General features: G+C 42.9%; 1 protein-coding gene across 12 annotated transcripts in view; it reads right to left on the reverse strand.

The window, feature by feature from the left end:
* FAM168A (family with sequence similarity 168 member A) overlaps window positions 1-13,915 on the reverse strand; it is a 215,785-nt gene that overhangs the window by 65,329 nt on the left and 136,541 nt on the right. For all 12 annotated transcript variants that reach the window (XR_007130804.1, XM_047752781.1, XM_047752780.1 and 9 more), the window contains exon 2: window positions 5,558-5,645. Coding sequence is in view for 11 of the 12 variants with exons in the window: in XM_047752781.1 (XP_047608737.1) it covers window positions 5,558-5,627 (70 nt within the window). In the remaining variant the exon portion in view is untranslated. The remainder of the gene's footprint in view (window positions 1-5,557; window positions 5,646-13,915) is intronic.

Consider the following 13,915-nt stretch of genomic DNA (forward strand, 5'->3'; position numbering starts at 1 on the left):
TTGCCTTCGGAATGGATTAGCAATGAGATTCTGCTGTGTAGCACTGGGAACTATGTCTAGTCACTTATGATGGTGCATGATAATGTGCGAAAATAGAATGTGTACATGGATGTGTCACTGGGTCACCATGCTGTACAGTAGAAAAAAAATTGTATTGGGGAAATAACTATTAAAAAACAATAATAATAATAAATACTGTGATATTCATGACAAACCACTTTCAACACTGGAGTTTATGTTAACAAGCTCACTTTTGGAAAGCATGTAAGGTTGGGAGCAGATGCCAAGAGAACCAACCATGTGATTGGAGAGTTGTAACTTTCAGTCCCACCCCCATGACCTCTGGGGAGAGGAGAGGGCTGCAGGTTGAATCAATTACCAATGGCCAATGATTTAATCAATCCTGCCTATGTAACGCAGCCAACATAAAGGCCAAGATTCAGAGAGCTTCTAGGCTGGTGAGCATGTGGAGGTGCTGGGAGAGTGGCGCCCCCTAGAGGATCCACATTCTTTTCTGCATACATTACCCTGTGCATCCCCTCCATCTGCTTGTTCCTGTGCTGTATCTTTTTATAATAAACCAATCATCCACTGAGTAAACTGGTTTCCTAAGTTCTATGAGCTGCTCTGGCAAATTAACTGAATCCAAGGAGGAGGTCTGAGAACTTCTGATGTATAAACAGTGAGTCAGAAGCACAGGTCACAACCTGGACTTGGGATTGGTATCTGAAGTTAGGACGGTCTTGTGGGACCGAGCTCTCAACCTGTGGAATCTAACGCTGCCTCCACGTACACAATGTCAGAAAGGAGTTGAACTGTAGGACAACCAGACAGTGTCAGAGAATAGCTTGAGATGGGGAAAGAACCCACACAAATTGGAATTGGTGTCAGAATTATAATTGCAAAGCTGTATTTATTTCCCTCTTACATTTCAGACAGAACTGCAAATCAGAAATGTTCCTGTGGCCACCACCCCATTACTTCTGAAGAAGATACTACAATGGACTTGAACCTCTACTTCTACTGCCCTCCCCCGCCCCCAGCCTACTCTATTACATTTCAATTTTTCTTTAAAAATTAGCATTATATTAAATTGTTACATTATGCAACTAAAATTTATAAAGAAGAAAGCATTATATACCATTAAATATTTTATATAGCATAGTAAAAAGAATAACAACTGGTAAGCATAACAAAAATAATACACCCTCTGAAAATAAGTAAAATATAAAATGCATAAGTTGGTTAAAAAACAGTGTAACTATATAAATATGTCCTCACAATTTGTTCCATCTCATTGATTCTTCAATAAAGGCATTACACCATTCTAGGTGATGTGATAAACAAGACACTATAGACTTTACATTGTACCATGGAGAGAAACGGTTATTAATAATACAATTGTAGAACTGTATTATTTAATTGTACAGTGGCATTATTTAATTATAATTATCATAAGTTCTTTGATGGAGAGGAAATCAGAATCAGATCTAAGAAGACTTCAGCATTCCCAGACCGCAGCCTACTCTAAACTGCTGACCAGGAATGAGCTCCTAACTCCTCAAAGGTGAGGGAGGCTCCCCAGTCCTAGAAACTGAAGACAATCCTTTTCCCTCGCCTATCACTGGAAGCACTGAAAGAAACACTTAGTTCAAGACAGATCAGGAGTTCCCGTCGTGGCACAGTGGTTAACGAATCCGACTAGGAACCATGATGTTGCGGGTTCGATCAGGGGGTTAAGGATCTGGCGTTGCTGTGAGCTGTGGTGTAGGTTGCCGACTCGGCTTGGATCCCGAGTTGCTGTGGCTCTGGCATAGGCTGGTGGCTACAGCTCCGATTCGACTGCCATATGCGGGAACCTAGCCTGGGAACCGCCATATGCGGTGGGAGCGGCCCTAGAAAAGGCAAAGAGACAAAAAAAAAAAAAAAAGACAGATCAGCTTGTTTTAACAGAAAGCATATCACTTTGACATAAAGACCTGAGTTCAAATCTTTCCTCATCCCTTAGAAGCTATGTATACTAGCCACGTAATACAACTTGAATTAAACTACCAGTTTCTTTAACTGTAAAAGAAGAGTTCTACGGGGTTTATGATTAATAAGATTATAATTAATACACATAAAATACCCAGTATGTACTTGTCAGATGATAATACTCTTTAACATAATCATTATTGTTCCTACTAATAATGACAAATGTTTACTCTAGTACATTGTATTTGACATCTGTTTACAAATTATCTTACTTGGATCTTTATTTCCAGCAATGTGGAAGAAAAGACAATGTGAAAATCTAGAAAAGCTGGATAAAATAACAAACATTTTACGCTATGTAACAAACATATGCAGACTTGAGATTTTAAGAAGGGGGTCAAAAAATGAAAAGCAAACTAAACATCAAGAACTCTCATACTGAGCTAGTACTGGGATGCTCTGGGAAGGTTTTATGGTCTGCATAAATCAAAAGGCTTGCTTTTCCTAGCAATGCGGGGATGGGAGATGAGGCTTTGGCCTTTGGAGAGGCTAAAAGCTGGAACTCAAATTCTCTTGCAAAAAGATGAGAATTTACAGGAGTCATAGGTTGGTAAAAAAAAAAAAAAAAAAAAAATTAGGAGTTCCCGTCATGGCGAAGCGGAAATGACCAGGAACCATGAGGCCTTGCTCAGTGGGTTAAGGATCTGGCGTTGCCGTGAGCTGTGGTATAGGCTGCAGATGCGGCTTGGATCCTGCGTTGTTGTGGCCGTGGTGTAGGCCTGCAGCAACAGCTACGATTAGACCCCTAGCCTGGGAACTGCCTGCCTTGGGTGCGGCCCTAGAAAAGACAAAAGACAAAAAAAAAAAAAAAGAAAACCAAAAAACCTCAAAAGTACAGAGACAACAGGAAGTTTAGGTTAAAAATGAAAGTTTCCCTAAGAATTTGAAACCTTGGCCTGTGTGAAGTTTAACTTTATTCTACTTAAGTGGATGGAGTTTATACTATCTGTGTGGTCTCAGAATCCCAGCAGAAAAATTAAAACATAGGTCTAGGCTGATAATAATCCTTGGTGATTAGCAGAAACAAAGGCAAACCTCTCTCTTTCCCTGCAAAGGAGTACTAATTATCTCATTTAATTCTCACAGCTATCCTATGAAATAGATAATATTATCTTAATTTATAAAAGAAATTTAAATTTAGGGAGATTAAGCAACTTATCCAAAGTCATCCAGCTGTTATCTGAAAGAGCTGGGCTTTGAACTTGGTTGCTGTTCCTTCTGCCTAATCTCCTTTCTACAAATCAATAGCTAAGTGCAAGTGTTTCCTAAGTTTAGCAACTCATTAAGAAGGAAGGCATCCAGAATTCCCATTGTGGCGCAGCAAAAACAATCCAACTGGTATCCATAGGATGCAGGTTTGATCCCTGGCCTTGCTCAGTGGGTTAAGGATCCAGCTGTGAGCTGTGGTGTAGGTTGAAGACATGGCTCGGATCCCAGTTGCTGTGGCTGTGGTGTATGCTGGCAGCTGTAGCTTCGATTCGACCCCTAGCCTGGGAACCTCCATATGCCGAGGGTGCAGCCCTGAAAAGTGCCCCCCGCCGCCCCGCCCCCAAGAAAGAAGGAGGGCATCCAGGATCACAGGAAACCTAAAGGACTTCCCTGGGCTTTGTCTGCCAAAGCCACTCAGTCCCCTCCGGCAAATGAACTCAGGTTGCAGAAACATTCTAAACAGCAAAGAGAAAAAGCAATAGGCTTCCTGAGCTAGTGGGGCATGGGACACTGCCTGATGGGTCCTGGCTACTGAAATCAACTGTATTAGAATAAACATACAACAGAAGTCCAAACAGAAAGTATTTACTACTAGGGTTAAATCAGGATAATAAAGCTGTTGTGATAAACACAAACATATGAAACTGAAAACTAGTGATGACAGCTTAGTCGTATCAGGCTTAATTGCTAATATATTTCTGAATGTTATTTGGATTGTATAGCACTGAGAAAATCCTGATTTATAAACATAGCAGCTACACATGTTAGAAGGCTTTTTTCTTTTTCTTTTTTGGCCACCCATCAGATATGGAGTTCTGGGCCAGGGATCAGAGCCGAGCCGCAGTTGTGACCTACACCACAGCTGCGGCCACAGAGGATCCTTAGCCCACCTGCAGGGCCAGGGGTCAAACCTGTGTCCTGGTGCTTCAGAGGCACTGCCAATCCCGTTGAACCACAGTGGGAAGTCCTGAACATGCATTCGTAGAAGTTTAAATTCACCCAATCTTGTGCACGTAGGCTTTATGTAAGTTCTAAGTATTTTTCAAAAATCAAATCAAATATTTGGAGATTTTCTAAAGCCTCTCCCCTATCCCCACCCCCCACCAGTGTTCTTAGAGAGCAAAGTTTGGAAAACGACACAAAAAAGTTCTCTGAGATGCCTCCATTCTTAGTCTAGGTGGCCATACAGTATATACAGTAAAGTGCGGAGTTAAAAGGAGGAACCAGGACATTCCGCCCACTGCCAATGGCTGTCTTGGGTGAAACTCGAGTGACACGCTCTACTCTCCCACCTCCAGTCCTGCCACCAACACCATGATTGCCCTACTTCTGAGCTCCATTTCCCATCCCCCCACCCACTCTTTACTCCAGTCAATCTCAAGTATCAGCTATGCCCTGACCGTACTTTCTCACCTCCATGTGTTCATTCCTACCATCATCTTCTCCTCGGATTTAGAGTCATTGTATTTCTGAAGGTTTAAGACACAGGAAGCACTGTGCTAGACAATTTATACTTTCTCATTCACTTCCATTATGATACATGTTACCTGTCTTTATTTGTACATAATAACAACCTTTATTAAGTAACTTACTTTGTGCCAATTATTATATAATGAATGCCTTATACTAGCTCATTTAATCCTTGTAGCAGCCCATGAAATAGGGTAACACTACTGCCCTCATTTTATAATAAGAACACCGAGGCTCCGGAAAGTTAAAAAACTTGCCCAAGGTCAGGTCAGGGAGAGAGTGCTCCCTGGAAAAGTGCTGTCGGAGCTCAGAGCTGAGAGCTTAAAAAATAAAGTGAAGCTGTCAAGTGACAATGGCATCCTAGACAGAGGAGCAATATACACCAAAGCAGTGCCGTAGGAAACAGCGTGGTATGCAGTCAGGAAGAAGATCAGCCTTCAGAATCAGCAGACCTGGGTTCAAATGTCTGTTCTTATTTTGTTTTGTGGCCTCTTACTTCAACTATAGTTTTCTCATCTGTGAAACGGTAATAAGCTACACCACGTACAAGTGCTTCAAGATTCACCGTGACATATAAAAGGGCCCAGGGCAGGGCTGGGCCTATGGCAGGTACTCAACGAATAAGTGCTACCTCCCTGCCTTTCCCCGAGCTGACCCTTCAGGAATTCATGGTCTTAAAAATGTCACTTCCATCTCTACCAGACCCTAGACATGTCTTTTTGCCAGTTCCCAGGCTTTACCAGGGCTTTTGCAGGTGCAGCATACCAGAAGTCATTCAGCAAGTTATGTGGTAACATCCTTAACCACCATTTCTCAAAATGAGAGCCATTCTCACACCACTCACCTGTGTAGGCCATGTTCTTAGGGTTTCCATAAGGAGCCCCAGGCTGCACGGGGCTATAAACAGGGTTCATCGTGGAAGACTGAGAATCCTACAGAGAAACAAAAAAACCCAGCATTAATTACTGATTGCTCATCCTCCCTGATATCAGCTTCTGATCTATAATCTTCAGTTTATATTCATAGAAATGTGAGATGATACAGTAGAAAGAGGACTAAACAAAAAGCCATTTGTTGTATACATGCACGTGTAACTGGGTCACCTGGCTGTACAGCAGAAAATTGACAGAACACTGTAAACCAGCTATGATGGAAAAAATAAAAATCACTACATAAGAAAATAAAATAAAATTACAAAGAAAAAAAAAAGCCATTTGTTTATACTTGGCCCCATGCTAGACACTTTTCCCACTGTGCAGATAAAGATTCTGACAAGCAGAGAGGAGACACAATTTGCCTAATGTCAATCTAGGCCTTTGGGCTCTCAGTTTAGTACTAGTCCCACTATAACCACAGACACCTCTGCCATGAGTACACTGTGTAGCATTGGCCAAGTCACTTTCCCTCTCTGGGCTTCAACATCCAGACAAAATATCAATTACTTTAGGCTCTCTGAGGTCCTTTCTAATTCTAAGGATGCTAGTCCAGGAAGTGGGAAAGAATGCACTTCTGCTATTCACCAGGGTTGCCCAGGTGTCTGATAATGAGCACATAGACTGCTAGAAGGAAGAAGAGCAAGTGCCACCCACTCTTTGCACCAACAAAAGACAAGACACTAGCTACTAGGAGCTCTGAAAGAAAAATGAGAATTTATTGTCATTGATCGCTTTAACGCAAACAAGGAAACATAGCCAAGATCTCTTTAAAATTTATTCAAGGGAAAGAAACAAACTTGGAAATTTTGCAATAAGTATCACCTGCACAAGTGCTGTGTTAATTATCTTAATGAAGCACATTCTCCATTCTGATGAATGGAAACTGTGTCATTAAGCTCCATTAACCAGCCAATTTGTCCCACCTTGTTTAGAGAACCATTTCTGACACACAAGACACATGTTTGAAAATGTGTCTCCAAATATATTATTTACACTTCATAAAAATCAAACAATTCTCTCCTAACTAGGCTCACATGATAGATGGGCAATTCTGGAGGTCATTAACTCTTCCTGTAGCACCTCAGGATAGGAAACAAGTCAAATGTTGAAGACAGGCAGTTAAAGTCAACAGCTGGCTTGATGACAATTGCTCTGAGATTAATTAGTCTGCCCAGGGTTCTGGAATGAGAGGTGAAGAAAAGATGGGCTTCCAAAGAGAAGAAAGTGGAGCAGTCAACCAGGCAAAAAAGAAAATGCCACTGGTCAACTTCAGAAGACAGAAATGCTTTTTTTGTTAAAAGAACTTCTTGAAATGTACCCAGTGTGCAGCCCTAGCCAATGACTCCAGGATAAGAGGCTAGATTAAACTAACACCAGTTGACAAATTGAAACTAGAACAACTTGAGGATCAAAGTTAGAGGAGATATACACATTTCAACACAATATACATTCTGGTGCAATTTAAGGAAAAAGCACACTTGGAGCCAGAGTTATCCATGAATTTACAACCAAGCACACTCTCTCTCTGTAACTATAAGCACTTTCCTGGCAAGATGCTAAGAAAATTAAGAGAGTTCACAGATGTTAAAATACACTGCAAACTCTTAAGTGGCATGCAGATGAAAGGATGATTGCCTTGGATCTCTTATTCCCAACCAGGTCTCTGCTAAACATGCCAGGGTAAGGAAGACTGTGCCAAGCAGCAGGGCAGGCCCTGCAAACACCTGAGCACTCTCCCACTGAGAAGGTGTTCTGTGTTGCTGACTGGTCAAAGTTTGAAATTGCTTTTCATAACCAAAGAAACTCATCAGTTTTGAAACTTGTCTCCTGCTGCTCTAAAATGAGGGCCACAGCCTCAGGAAGAGACCGTGCCTGAGTGGCACTGCACAGCAGAACGGATTCCAGCCTCAACTAATGACTGTCAGAAATGAGATCTGCTAGGGGTCCAAAATTTGGAAAAAGAGTATGACAACCACTTCTAGGGAGCTGCTCACAGGCAGACAGGGTTCCTGGCTTTCAAGGAAAGGTCAGCCTTTTTTAGGGGAGTTTGTTTGTTTTTTTCCTTAGGGCTGCACCCCTCGGCATATGGCAATTCCCAGGCTAGGGGTCGAATCGGAGCAATAGTCCATGGCCCACACCAAGGCCACAGCAACGTGGGATCCAAGCAGCATCTGTGACCTACACCTCAGCTCACGGCAATACAGATCCTTAACCCACTCAGTGAGGCCAGGGATCCAACCTGCGTCCCCATGGATGCTAGTCAGAATTCGCTTCCCCTGAGCCATGACAGGAAATCTGAAAGGTCAGCCTTTTACAACAGAATCCACCAGAGTTTCAGGGACAGGCCAAAAATGAGCGGGAAGATCACAAGCTCTATAATCAGGCAGATTCAGTTTCAAATCCTGGAACTGCCACATACCAAATGTGGGACCACAGGCAAGTCCACTAAGCTTCCTGGACCTTAGATTCCTCTAGTCTCAAAATGGAAAAGGGTAACAAATACTTTGTAGAATTGTTATAAAGTGCTGTTTTGTTTTGTTTTAAAGATAGGTTTACTGAGGTATAATTTACATATAGAAAAATTTCCTCCTTCTACTTACACAGTTCTATGAGCCCTGAAAAATGTAAATAGTTGTACAAACACCACCACAAATAAGATACAAAGTATTTTGGGGGCTGCACCCAAGCAGCATGTGGGAAGTTCCTGGGGCAGTGATCAAACCTACACCACATCTATAACCAAAGCCACGGCAGTGACAATATCAGGTCCTTAACCCACTGAGCCAGGAGGGAACTCCAAGATACAAAGTATTTTCATCATCCCCCAAAGTTCTCTCATCTTTGTGGTCAATACTCTCCCCACAATTCCAAGTTGTGGCAACCACTGATCTGTTTTCTGTTGTTTCTGTGTACTCACACATCAACTTTCATCTTTTTTTTTTTCTTTTGGGCTGCACCTGCAGCCTATGGAAGTTCCCAGGCTAGTGGTCAAATTGGAGGTGCAGTTGCTGGCCTGCACCACAGCCACAGCAATGCCAGATTTGAGCCCCATCTGCGACCTACACCATAGCTTGTGGCAACACAGGATCCTTAACCCACTGAGCAAGGCCAGGGACTGAACCCGGATCCTCATGGATACTAGTTGGGTTCTTAACCCTCTGAGCCACAACAGGAACTCCCACCTTTCATCCTAACAGAAGAAAAAAGTGAGGCTGAGAAAAGGCAAATGAACAGTCCAAATTCACAAAGCAAGTAAGGGACAAGGTCAAGACTAGCACCCCACATGGATCAAAGACCTAAATGAAAGAGCTAAAGTCAGAAAACTCCTAGAAGAAAGAAGAAAGCACAGCATAACCCTTCGTGACCTTGGATTTGGCATTGGTGTCTAAGATGATACAGTAGCATAAAAAACAAAAGGGAAAAAAAGAGATAAAACGGATTCAGCAAAACTAAAAACTCTGGTGCTTTAAAGGACATCATCAAGACAGTGAAAAGAAAACCCATGGAGTGAGTGAAAACTTTTGCATTTATATATGGGATTTGTATTTAAAATACATAAGGAACACTTAGCTCAATAATAAAAAGGCCAATAACCAAAAAAAAATATTTTTTTTTGTCTTTTTGCCATTTCTAGGGCCGCTCCCACGGCATATGGAGGTTCCCAGGCTAGCGGTCCAATTGGAGCTGTAGCTGCCAGCCTACACCACAGCCACAGCAATGCGGGATCCAAGCCGCATCTGCAACCTACACCACAGCTCATGGCAATGTCGGATCCTTAACCCACTGAGCAAGGCCAGGGATCGAACCCAAAACCTCATGGTTCCTAGTCGGATTCGTTAACCACTGAGCCACGATGGGAACTCCGCCAATAACCCAATTTTAAAAATGGGGAAAAGATCTCAACATACTTTTCTTCAAAAGAAGTTACATAAAAGGGCCAATAAGCACATGAAAAAATGCAAAATGAAACCGCAATGAAATACCATGGCATATACCCTAGGATGGATATAATCAAAAATAAAGAAAAGGTGTCGGCAAGGATGTGGAGAAATTAAAATCCTCATACAATGCTTGTGGGCATGTAAAATGATATGGCCACTTCGGGAAAAAATCTGACAGTTCCTCGAATAGTTAAACATAGAGTTACCACATGAGCCAGCTATGCCACTCCCAGGTGTATACCCAAAGCAATGACAATGTCCGTCCACGCTCATGTTCACAGCAGCATTACTCATAATAACCAAAAGGTGGAAACAACCCACGTGTTCACCTGATGAAGAGATAAATACATAAATGTGGCACCTCCATACAACGGCGTACTTCACAATAAAAAGGGAGGAAGTACTGATGCTACACCCAAATGCCCTAGCACACATGAACCTTGAAAACATATTAAGTGAAAGAAGCCAGTCGCAAAAGGCCCCACATTATGTGATACCATTTCTATGAAATACCCAGAATAGGCACACCTACAGAGACAGAAAGTATATTAGTGGTTGTCTAGATTAGTTCATGATACATGAAATTCTCATCTTTCTCAAAATCACTGTAACACAGCAGGCACACCTACATCTACCCTTGCACCTACCCACTTTCTGATAACTCCATAAGCACTTCAAACCTTGTCCAAAAGCAAACTCAACATCTTTCCCCAAGACCATTCTTCCATCCCATATGGGTCATCTCAGAGTTACTGACAGTCCCTCTACCTAGCACTTAAGCCAAAAATGCTGGAAGTCATCCTAAATTCCTCCCGCTCTTTCAGACCCAATCAATCACCAAGTCCTGACAACCTTACCTCCGTCACTGCTACTGCCCTCTAGTTCAAATTTCATTATCTCTTGTCTGAAATATTACAGCTCTCTTAAAGGACTCTTTCCCTATTCTAACCAAGTCTAATTCATCTTTGATCTTCTTTATTAAAAGATAGATTGGATAAGAGCTCCTCGAAAGCCTTGAGAATAAAATCCTCACTCCTTCACATGGTACAAAAGATTCTCTATACGCTCTCTGGGATGGGGCTCAGGAATCTATGTATTTGTTGCCCAAGGAGATTTTGATGCCCAGGATGAGGACACTGCCTGAGACATTCTATGCCAAATGCCATTTGTCTTACATAAGTTTGAAAGAAGAATTGAGATACAGCAGTGAACAAGATCAACAAAAATTCCTGCTTACATTCCACTTGGGAGGTAGAAGAGGCGGCAATTTTTGTTTTTGTTTTTGTTTTTTTGCCTTTTCTATGGCCGCTCCTTCGGCATATGGAAGTTCCAGGCTAGGGGTCGAATCTGAGCTGTAGCCGCAGGACTATGCCAGAGCCACAGCAACGCGGGATCCAAGCCGCGTCTGCAACCTACACCACAGCTCACGGCAACACCAGATCCTTAATCCACTGAGCGAGGCCAGTGATTGACCCACAACCTCATGGTTCCTAGTTGGATTTGTTAACCACTGAGCCACTGTGGGAACTCCAAGGAGGCAAAATTTTTTTTTTGTCTTTTTTTTTGGTCTTTTTGCCATTTCCTGGGCTGCTCCCACAGCATATGGACGTTCCCAGGCTAGGGGTCTAATCGGAGCTGTAGCTGCCAGCCTACGCCAGGGCCACAGCAACGCGGGATCCGAGCCGCGTCCGCGACCTACACCACAGCTCACGGCAACACTGGATCGTTAACCCACTGAGCAAGGGCAGGGACCGAACCTGCAACCTCACGGTTCCTAGTCGGATTCGTTAACCACTGAGCCACGACGGGAACTCCCCAAAATTTTTAAAAAGTAAAATATACTGAATATTAGATGAAAATAAATGCTACAGAAATCCTGAGGGTGGACAGGGAGTACCAAGGGGAGGAGGCACAATTCTAAATTAGGTGGTTAGAGAAAGTGTCACTGAGGGAGTTCCCTGGTGGCCTAGTGGTTAGGATTCAGCACTTTCACAGCTGAGGCCTGGGTTCGATCCATGGTCTGGGAACTGAGATCCCACATCAAGCCATTGCATGCGGCAGCCAAACAAACAAAAAGAAAATGTCATCAAGTGACATCTAAGCAAAGACCTGAACAAGATGAAGGAGCAAGCCATGCAGGTCTCTGCAACAAACTGTCCCAAGAGAGGAAACACCAAATGGCCTGAAGTAGAACCGTACGTAAGAAATAGCAGGAAAGCCAATTTAGCTGGAGCACAGTAAATGAAAGCGAAATGAGTAGGTACTGAGATAAGACAGGTAATGAGGGCCGAATCATGTAGAGCTCTGCAGGCCAGTAGAAGGATTCTGTTTTTTATGCTAACGATAGGATTGTTTTGAGCAGAAAAGTAACTTGATGCGACTTCATTTTTTTTCTTTTTCTGGCCACCCGTGGCATATGGAATTCCCAGGCCAGAGACCAGATCTGAGGTACAACTGCGGTAACACCGGATCCTTTAACCCACTGCACTGGGCTGGAGATGGAGCCTGCACCTATCTTATGCCATGGTGGGAACTCTGATGTGACCTCATTTTAAGGTTACTTGGACTGTTGAGCTGAGGTCAGAGAGCAGGAAGGCAAGAGGAGAAGCAGGGAGGTAAACTAGGGTGCAAATGAAATGTTTCATGTGAAAGATGATGGTGGGCTTTAAACAGGGTAGTAGCAGTAGTGGTGGGAAACAGTCATATTTTGGATACAATGTGAAGATTAAGCTGATGGGAATTACTAATAGACTGACTACGGAGTATGAAAGAAAGCCATTAAAGATGATTCCAAAGTTAACCTGAGAAACTAGAAAAATAAAAATGCCATTTAGTGGGATGAAAACTATGAAAGGAGCATGTTTTGCATGAAGAACAGACATTTGGATTTGGACTTAAATTTGAGATGCCTAAGAATACTGCTTACAACAATGGCTGGTATACAATGAACGTACCAGCAGCTACTATTTGAAAATGGACCATATGACAGGTACTGTGCTAGGGACTAATTAGTCCCTGTAAATCTTTTAAGGTCACAATGATCTTGCAAAACAGGTATTATTTTCACTATATTATACATGGATAAACTTCAGTTCAGAGAAATGAAGTGACATGCCCAAAGTCTCACAATCAAGAATTAAGAGAAGTCAGTTTCATACCCAGGTCTCCTGATTCCAATGCCCAAGCTACTTCCACTGTGCTAGATGAGTTTCCCCCAGGCTCTCAACCCAGCACTTCATTCTTCTCTGGAATTGAAGGCACCAAACCCTCCTTTAACTCAGGGTCCCCTGTGCTTTGCTTGGACCCTGATATATCCCACCATACAGGCAGTTCACATCTACCGAGTGGGCTCCTGCCTGACTTCCATTCGTGCCAGATATCTAGGACTTTAGCTGCCATATGCTACCCATCCAACCTAATTTTACTTCCGAAGTAAGTGCCTGCTGGGCAGCTCCAGTCTAGCTCTCCCTCCAGCATCAAATATGCAGTTGTCCCTGCTCCTTGGGATTGAACCGAGATAAAGTCTACATTACCGGTGCAAACACAGCTCAACAACAGATCTTATTCGGAATCAAATCCAGAGTCCTTACAAAGGTCTACAAGGCCGTCTATGATCTGGTTGCACATGCCTACCTCTCTGCTTTCAACTCCTACCACTATCCTTTGCTTTCTCCACTCCACTCACATGGACCTCCTTGTTCCCTGAACACACCATATCCGCTTACGCCCAGGGTCTCTGCACTTCGCTTGCCCACACCTCAAAGGCCCTTCCCCCAGATATCCAACAACACACTCTCTCATATCATTCAGATCCCTGCCAAAATGTCACCTTGCCAGAAATTACTTCCTTCACCAACCCATCTAAAAAGAACTCCTACATACATGCTGTCATTCTCTCTCCCCTCTTCCTGTTTACTTTTTCTATTGATACCTATCCCTAACCGAAATAGTTTCTTGCCTAATTTGTTTATTCTCTCCCCCATTTGAGTAAATTCCATGAAAATAAGTATTCTGCTTACTCTGTTTTGTATCCCCAATACCCAGAATACTGCCTAGCACATAATGGGCACTAAAAGCATAGTGGTTGAGTAAATCACGAACCATCCTTCATGCTTCTCCAAAAAACAATTCTAGAAAAAGTTTCAAGGTACTTGGCACTTCTTGGCATACTCAGTCACTACTTGGCTCCATATCTCTCCAGTATTTATTTCCAATGTCTCGAGAAGCCTCTATCGACAGCTCATCCTGGGTAGAACAAGCAGTGGTGATCCGGGGAGTGTCATGATGACTGAGAGAGAAAAGAGACAGGGGTGCTAAAGGCCTCTC

This window comes from Phacochoerus africanus, chromosome 11 (genome assembly GCF_016906955.1).
Source record: "Phacochoerus africanus isolate WHEZ1 chromosome 11, ROS_Pafr_v1, whole genome shotgun sequence".
Taxonomy (NCBI): Eukaryota; Metazoa; Chordata; class Mammalia; order Artiodactyla; family Suidae; genus Phacochoerus; species Phacochoerus africanus.